Source organism: Bombus affinis, chromosome 16, assembly GCF_024516045.1.
Source record: "Bombus affinis isolate iyBomAffi1 chromosome 16, iyBomAffi1.2, whole genome shotgun sequence".
Taxonomy (NCBI): Eukaryota; Metazoa; Arthropoda; class Insecta; order Hymenoptera; family Apidae; genus Bombus; species Bombus affinis.
The window spans coordinates 5919446-5927827 of record NC_066359.1 but is presented as its reverse complement, the minus strand read 5'-3'; the positions used below and the strand labels follow the sequence as shown (position 1 = coordinate 5927827).

At 34.8% G+C, this 8382-nt stretch overlaps 2 protein-coding genes across 4 annotated transcripts; one reads left to right on the top strand and one right to left on the bottom strand.

The window, feature by feature from the left end:
* The first annotated feature begins 376 nt into the window (after nucleotides 1-376).
* Nucleotides 377-5309, top strand: LOC126925305 (bromodomain-containing protein homolog). Of its 3 annotated transcripts, none has more exons than XM_050740699.1 (8): nucleotides 377-825; nucleotides 1240-1522; nucleotides 1591-2434; nucleotides 2513-2812; nucleotides 2890-3064; nucleotides 3604-4022; nucleotides 4332-4706; nucleotides 4811-5309. In XM_050740699.1, exons 1-8 carry the CDS (start codon nucleotides 706-708, stop codon nucleotides 4989-4991), a joined length of 2697 nt encoding a protein of 898 aa, XP_050596656.1. In that variant the 5' UTR covers nucleotides 377-705; the 3' UTR covers nucleotides 4992-5309. The 3 variants fall into 3 exon arrangements, with proteins under 3 accessions (XP_050596656.1, XP_050596658.1, XP_050596657.1); XM_050740701.1 differs by having other exon boundaries at nucleotides 379-928; XM_050740700.1 differs by having other exon boundaries at nucleotides 379-972.
* Nucleotides 5174-8144, bottom strand: LOC126925318 (beta-ureidopropionase). The gene is made up of 5 exons (XM_050740727.1): nucleotides 7936-8144; nucleotides 6709-6959; nucleotides 5930-6318; nucleotides 5515-5832; nucleotides 5174-5436 (listed from the first exon to the last, which is right to left on the bottom strand). The coding sequence occupies exons 1-5, from the start codon at nucleotides 8040-8042 to the stop codon at nucleotides 5326-5328; spliced, it is 1176 nt and encodes a 391-aa protein (XP_050596684.1). The 5' UTR covers nucleotides 8043-8144; the 3' UTR covers nucleotides 5174-5325.
* Nucleotides 8145-8382: the final 238 nt, after the last annotated feature.

Below are 8382 nucleotides of genomic sequence, written 5' to 3'. Positions count from 1 at the left end.
TACTTTGTCATATACCCTGTTTAAATAAAGTTATTACATTTGTCCGTGTTAAAAGAACAACATAAAAAGTTTCATAAATTATGATCATTCTTTTACAATAGAAATTAGTGAAGGAAAATAATTTTCTATTTCTTAGTTGCGAGGTTATGTTGCATGCTCGAATTATTTGTTTATAATGGTGAGTTTTCATTACTGTCAGCAGTGTCATAGATCACGGACATTAAATCTACTGTAAATTACCAAGTTTAAGCCTAATTTAATTAATTAATTGAAATATATATGTATGGAAATAAATCTATATTTTATAAGAAGAAAAGAAAATCTACGAGTTTAATCATCTATATTTTTGAAAAAGGTGCTTTATGATTGGCACGCGATGCAAAGTACTTTCATTGCATTAACATGTCAGTGCACATTACGTTTGCCGCTCAAATTGGTTAGATTACCTGTTCAAACGTTTGCGAGCGTTTCTTTTTCCCCCCAAATGCAAATTAATGCAATAACTATATCTCGGACCTATTTGCGTGAAAATGAAGGATACATTAGTCCATGTAGTTTTAGTATACAATACCGGAGCGAATTCATAGCAGAAATGCTCTGAAAAACAGAAAACATATGTAAGAGAAGGTTTTTAAACCGAAAGTGCGGATAATATAACCACGTTAATTATCGTTTACAATACACTGCGCGAGATCGTGAAAGAAGATGAACACTCCACAGTCGAACAAAAAAAAAGGCAGAAGTAGAATCGGTGTTAGCAACGATAGTACTAGCCCCGCGAACAACGAAACGCTCAGCACCCAAGAAACATCGAAATTTGTTTTGGTATGGAAATTATTCCGGTGAATGCGAAAGAATTGCGTGAAAGTAATGAATTCATAGACTGTACATATTCATCCATTTTTGAGAAATTTGAGATTCCAAAAATGTACATAATGCAAATAACGTATAAAAGCATATAAAATATCTAAAGTAAATTTCTTTAGCCACGTTCATAAAAATATAAAATTACATAAACATCCGTAGTCTGTTAATTAATATTGTAGAAACTTTTAAAAGTACATATAAACTGTAAAATAGTATTTCTTTTCATTTGTATTGCATTAAAATATATTTTTATTTATGTTACTTATTGCTGTATATTTATTTTGTAATAGATTGTATACTAAACTAAAATTAATTTATAAATATTGTTTTCACTGGGAATTAAATACTTTTGTAACATTATTTACTTTTAAGGTGAATCCTATTGGTGAAGATACAAATAAAACATTCAAAATTGGAATCACTGATTCAGTACCTATTATTTCCTTGGAAGGGAATAGTTCTGATGAGAAAAATACGATTCAGAAAGGTCATGCTATACCGTTAGACAAAGACAAGGAAGAGAAGAATATTCTTAGCAATTTACCTGTAGCTATGGTGAAAGAGATTGATGGGTATGAACAACAGCTAGGTGAAGCAGAACCACTTCCAAATTCATATATCAGATTTATGGAACGCAGTGGGGAAGAACTTGATGGTAATTTATTTCAAATATACTTATACTTTTCAAGTGACAATTCACTTAAATTTGTTCCCCTTTTGCAGGAGAAGTAGAGTATGATTTAGATGAAGAAGATACTGCGTGGTTGTCTACAGTAAATGAAAGGCGATTAGCTTCGGGACTCAGTCCACCTTTGGAGCCTGATACATTTGAATTATTGATGGACAGATTGGAGAAAGAATCATACTTTCAACAACAAAGTAATGGTGGTGGAGGAATTGCAGCTGATGAAGATGCAGTCTGCTGTATTTGCATGGATGGAGAATGTCAGAACAGTAATGCCATACTATTTTGTGACATGTGCAATCTAGCTGTTCATCAGGATTGTTATGGTGTACCATATATTCCTGAAGGACAGTGGTTGTGCAGAAGATGTTTGCAAAGTCCTTCACGAGCAGTTGATTGTGTTTTGTGCCCAAATAGGGGTGGTGCTTTTAAACAAACTGACCGCCCAGCTACGTGGGCTCATGTTGTATGTGCTTTGTGGATACCGGAAGTAAGATTCGCTAACACAGTGTTTCTGGAGCCTATTGATAGTATAGAAAGTATACCTGCTGCACGTTGGAGACTTACATGCTGTGTGTGCAAACGTAGAGGATCTGGTGCTTGTATTCAGTGCCACAAAAGTAACTGTTATGCTGCATTTCATGTAACATGTGCGCAACAAGCTGGTCTATGTATGCGTATGAGGACAGTGCAACCTGCAAATGGGGAACCAATGTTAGTTCAAAAAACAGCTTATTGTGAAGCTCATACACCATCTGATTATCAACCTTCCACCAATCCTGCTGATGCCAGAAGAAGGGCAATTGCGAATAAGAAGAGTTCTTCTGCTCCAGTTATTTCTATTCCAACCATACCACCAGAACGTATTAAGGAAATTGCTAGGTAAAAAACATAAAATTGTTTTAATACATATGCCAAAGTATATAAAGAATTTTATTAATGATTTATGATGTTAATTAGCTTAGCTGAGGGGTTGCCTAAACGAAGCCAACTGATACAGCGTCTTATAGCATACTGGACTCTGAAACGCCAATACAGAAATGGCGTTCCTCTTCTTAGGAGACTTCAGAGTTCACATCCTCAATCCAGACCACCGCCACTTGGAGAGAATTCTTCACCCCCACCAGATAGTGAATTACGTGGTGAATTGTATCGTCAATTAAAGTATTGGCAATGTTTACGTCAGGATCTTGAGCGAGCCCGATTACTTTGTGAATTAGTACGCAAACGTGAGAAGTTGAAGAAAGAACTATTCAAAGTGTAAGATTTCACGGAAAAGAAACCCAATTATCAAGAGCTATATAATAAATATTCAAACATTTCATTTTATTCTGTAGAAAAGAAAAATGTTTGTGGTTCGAATTACGTCCACTGGAAAGTATTCTATGCTCCTTACTAGAAGCAATCAAAATGAAAGATGTAAACGACGTGTTTGGACAACCAGTAAACATTAAAGAAGTCCCAGATTATTTGGAAATTGTATCTCATCCTATGGATTTTTCTACCATGCAGGTAATTCATCTTATTTCAAATTATTTAAAAAAAAAACACATGTTACATATACAAATTATGTAGCGGCACATGAGTCATAGAACAAAGCAAATCATGTAGTTGTTTTCCTCGAAGTATCACGACCGCTAGACTACAAGTAATGTAAAAACAACGTCACTGTTACCAGCAACTGACGTAGGAAGAAAAATTCGAATTCTCTGATTCCCCCCCGACTAGTATAAATAAACCGACGCGATTGCGAGCGATAGTTTTTATCGAGTACGTAGAGAGTCCATAGCAAGTATTTAGCGGCATCCGGAGTGACTTTGAATATCTAGCGAGCGTCTATCAAGTACATGATAAGCACTTGCGAGTATTTATTCCGCTATTTTATATTGCGATTTATACTTCGCATTAACAACTAACATCTACGTTTATACTTTAACTTACTGTCTCAAATACATTCGTCGCTTACGACAACAAGCGTCTCGTCATTAATCCTCACGATCTCCGTCCTCTTCACACACAAACATCTACAATTATAATCTTTATTTTACTAGATCAAAATAGAAAGACAAGAATACGACACAATTGGAGCTTTTGAAGCAGATTTCAACCTGGTGGTCAGTAACTGCTTGGCCTACAATCGTAAAGATACCATGTTTTATCGAGCTGGAATAAAAATGAAGGAACAAGGCGGCGCTCTCATAGATCAAGCTCGCAAAGACTATCCTGAATTGGACCCTGTAAATGAAAACGAGCAGACAGCATCCAAATCTAGAAAAAGAGACCGTGCTGGCAGAAGTCGTGGAGAAACTGAGTTACAATCCGGAGAGAAAGAAATAGGAGGAGGAGGAGTTAATAGAAGAACAGCAGTTCTCTTTACTCGCAAAGCAAGAGCGAGAGCCAGTAGAAGTAATCAAATGTTCGTCTTGGAGGATGATAAGAAGAAACAGAGTGACAGTTTTAAAGAGTACAGGTGCACATTGTTCCCTTTTAACTTTACTATTCTTGGATCCATATGAAATGGGCATTATATTTCAGTAAATATTAATCAAATATAGATTGCTTTTGAATATTTGGTTCTATGTTCTCGTATTTAATATAATATTATTACCTCTTGTGTATTCCACACATTTGATGCATAAGATATCCTGAAAAAAAGGGCATCTGAAGAAATAAAAGCGTGAAAAAGTAAAGAAAAAAATAGAATTAAACATTATACGTTTGTATTTCAATAAAATATTGAGTACAATATCGATGTACAATATGAAATTAATGTTTGCAGAAGTAGAACAATGGACAGCGACGTGGGAGAAGGTGAAAGTCAATCTTCGAGTTGCAGCAGTTGTTCAACGAGCAGGTCCACTACTCCTGATTTAGAAGAAGAAAAACAGAGGCAGCAAGAAGCGAACGAAGCAAAAAAAGAGCTGGAAAGCAAGCAAGGCGCAGCGAGCAATGGTCTGGAGGCTCTCCAACTTGTATGGGCTAAGTGTCGCGGATATCCCTGGTATCCGGCTCTTATAATAGATCCTAATACACCCAGAGGCACCGTGCATAAAGGTGTACCAATACCAGCACCGCCTGATGATGTATTAGCACTCGCCGTCAATTACAAAGAACCAGTATTTCTCGTTCTCTTCTTTGATACCAAAAGAACATGGTAATTTTATTTCTCTATAGAGTGCAATTATATTCTTTGTTTTTCTGTTGTTCTATTGATTTGGTTATTTTGTATATATATGTAATTATATATAATTATTGCAGGCAATGGTTACCGGGGGAAAAGTTGGAGAAGCTCGGAGTATCTCAAGAACTAGATGAAGCAAAATTAATCGAGTCTCGAAAACCTGCGGACAGAAAAGCCGTGAAGAAAGCGTATCAAGAGGCGCTCCATTACCGTAAACAAACGCACAACACAACGTTGAATCCCGGTTCGGTCAGTTAATCTCGTGAATTCTGATAAGATATTATTTATAACTATAGGGTAGTTCTTTCTAAGAATTTGTAAGTATGTAAAAAGAATTTTGACGTACACATGTAACTTATGGTAACTTATCTTAAGTCACACTTTTTCCAGAATTCTATTTATATTTTTAAATAATGACTGAGATGAAATAAAAAGAAATATTGTTTGTATAAAATCTTGTCTGATTGAATATTTGTCTAGATACATATATATTTTTTTATAACCATCTTTTTGATTTATACATATAATCAATAAAAATAAGAAATTTGTAAAAATAAACATCTGTGACTTGCAGCATTTCGTGTTTGACTTATTAATTTTTGCTGTCTTTTTCCTGCTGTTTCACATTTTTCTGTTGTGGTTTACAGTTTTTTTCCACATATTCGTTCAGTTCTTTGGCGTACAAGTCCAATCTTTGTGTCATCTAGAAAGAAAAAAAACATAGGAAAAGTAAGAGAAAAAGAAAAACAGAAGGTCACGAATATCTAAGGTTTTAGCTTACTCTCAAACACCAAAAATCTTTCATCTGACGACACAAGTTTAGATCTAGTTCAGAGACGAGAAGACCATCTTTACAACGACTTAAACCCGGTGTTCTAGTTCCATCAGGAGCAGTGATGTAGCTGGATCCATAAAAGTGGCCAAAATCACGGTGCGCAGGAGCTCCATCGCCAGACGTAAATTCATTGGGGAACATTTCAGTTCCAACGCGATTAATAGCACAGGTATAGTAACTGTTTGCTATGGCTGCACATCTTGCTTCGATGGACCATAATGGTTCAGATGTATGACTGGTTGTTGCTGATGGGTTGAATACAATCTAGGAACAGATATTTTATAATAAATTTTTAGAAATTTTATCAGTATAAATGATTTATGATATTTGTAAAAAATACATGAATGAAGATAAATTTTACCTCAGCACCATGCAATCCGTACATCATCCAATTCTGGGGATGATGTCTACCATAACAAATGTTAACAGCTATACGTCCAAAACATGTTTCGAAGACAGGATGTCCTGTATTTCCTTCCATGTAATAAGTAGACTCGTTGAAATCTCCTACGCGAGGGATATGATTCTTCCTCACCTTTCCAATCACTTTTCCATCGTTATTAATTATTACAGAAGTGTTCCACAGAGTGTCGCCATTTGCAGAGTCTCTCTCAAGAATTGGAGAAATGATAACCATTCCATGCCGTTGAGCAAGTTCACTCATGAGTATTATGGTTGATCCATTCTCAGCATCTTCAGCCAGTTCACACCAGGGATATTTCTCTCTGGTGCAGAAGGCAAATGGCATAGCTGTAACATAAATTAATAGGTTTCTGTTTTAGATAAACGGTTTCTAAAATAAATAATGAAAAGAATGGGCAATTATTTCGAACAAGATGATTATAAATTGCAATTTTTATTGGAAAGAATGAAATTTCTTTGATGAAGGTTTTCCTATTCTTATCTAATCTTGTAGAATTACATTAAGATTGATATTATATAATCTTATTTGGAAATATAGAAATGTATGCAAGATTATCATCAAAACAAGCAAATATTTGAATAGCTAGAATGATAACACTCTCAGTCCTCGAAATTTCAAGTTTGTAACTTCTCAGGCAAGTAGTACATGATTTTTTAATATACATGAATTCCATTGATATGTATTTTTTTAAGCACCATGTAGATTTTCAGACATACCCCAAGCCTCTTGGAGACAGAGTATGTTGACACCGCAGGCTGCAGCGTAGTCGACATATTTTTGAATTTTCATATGCAGAGCGTTTCTTTGTTTCTGCAAAGGTTCTGTCGTTGGTAGCACTATGGAATGCTGAATCAAACCAACTCGGACGGGACGTGGAGGACGCAGTTGTTCCGTCACACTGCCGCCCATGATGTATCCTTGGATATCGAGATCTCCACTTCCGTTCCATTGAGGAAGATTTAGCGACCTTCAATACATTAGAAAGAAAATTAGTTACTAATAACATGATGCTATGGTAAACTGTAACTGTAATCTAAATATAAAAGGAATCATATACAGGATGCACTAATAATTAGATGCTTCTACGTACAAAAATGTCAAGAATATAGAATAATATAATTATATATTCCTATTTTCAATATAATTATAAATATATAGGTATATAATCTTTCTTATTAAAAATATTAATTTTATCATTTTCTTAAGTTCGAAAGTTCATAATATATATTTTATTCATAATATATAAATTTGTGAAGATTGAAATAAGTGTTTGAAATTCATCTCGGGGCGTTACTAGGATGCATAATGTAGAATAAGAGTATGAGTCATTCAGAAGTCACACTGATCAAACATTATAAATCTAAAATAAATATAACGATAAGAAATGACGAAAATATTTCTGGCGAGATATCCTGTGTACAGTTCAATTTTCCACCAAATCTAGCCAGCGCCAAAATTCGTCCAGTACATGAAACATCTATGCGCAAAACGTCGATTCTTTATTCGCGCAAAATTTCGTGAAATCTAAAAATATTTCACACCAAATTACTCTAAGATACATTGACATCGGGTACAACGTACTCAAAACGTTCGGAGAGTATTAAAAGCTATTTTCGTATATTAAAATTCAGTCCAAAAACATCTGTTAAGAAAAAAGAACAAATTGAAGATTGATAGGTTGACTGTCACGCGCAGTTTCTATATCTTGCCGTGAAAGCGCAATAGATCGAAACACACTACACTATAATATTGAATTTTTGCAAAATGTTATATCTGCCCACTTTTCCTCTGATAGTGTTATGTAAGTCATTCACGTTGTTAAATATTCTTTAGTTCATAAAATTTATTTTATTTTAATAATCCTACAAAATTTAGTAATAGTGGTTACCGATGACCATCGTGGCAATTAATGTGTTAAGTATATAAATAGGAATAAATCTTACTGCAACTCGCGGCCATATAAAAGGCGCTTAACTTCAGCCAGCTCCTTCTCTGGTAGATTTGTTTCCAAAATCTCTTCGAGAGTTTGATCGAACTTTGAATTACTCATTCTGCTGTGAGAAATTCTCAAACGTCGTTGCTACTCGATTCTGCTTGTGACCACACTCCGTCACTGACTCCAGACGATTGTGAGAGGACGAAGAGTTAACGCGTGATATATATCGATGACATGTGCAAACATGTGTTAACATACTCGTTAATCTTTATCAGTGAATGCTTTTCGACTAGCTTAATTAATTATCATACCAACCATAAATTTTTTCAAAACTCTATCGTACCTGGTCAAAAGAAACAGATGACCTTACTGTTTTCATTGATTTCGTATTACTGTGTGTGATTAAATATAACATTTTTTTTCCAGGGGCTAATCTCTATAATAATAATTAATA

What these genes read in the sequence shown, in the direction of transcription:
- LOC126925305 (XM_050740699.1), top strand. Translation starts at nt 706, where the DNA reads ATGAACACTCCACAGTCGAACAAAAAAAAAGGCAGAAGTAGAATCGGT. An exon ending in CGTATTAAGGAAATTGCTAG is followed by an intron (nt 2,435 to 2,512) that starts GTAAAAAACATA and finishes GATGTTAATTAG; the next exon opens with CTTAGCTGAGGGGTTGCCTA. An exon ending in TTTGATACCAAAAGAACATG is followed by an intron (nt 4,707 to 4,810) that starts GTAATTTTATTT and finishes TAATTATTGCAG; the next exon opens with GCAATGGTTACCGGGGGAAA.
- LOC126925318 (XM_050740727.1), bottom strand. Translation starts at nt 8,042, where the DNA reads ATGAGTAATTCAAAGTTCGATCAAACTCTCGAAGAGATTTTGGAAACA. An exon ending in TTATATGGCCGCGAGTTGCA is followed by an intron (nt 6,960 to 7,935) that starts GTAAGATTTATT and finishes AATGTATTGAAG; the next exon opens with GTCGCTAAATCTTCCTCAAT. An exon ending in CTGTCTCCAAGAGGCTTGGG is followed by an intron (nt 6,319 to 6,708) that starts GTATGTCTGAAA and finishes TTTATGTTACAG; the next exon opens with CTATGCCATTTGCCTTCTGC.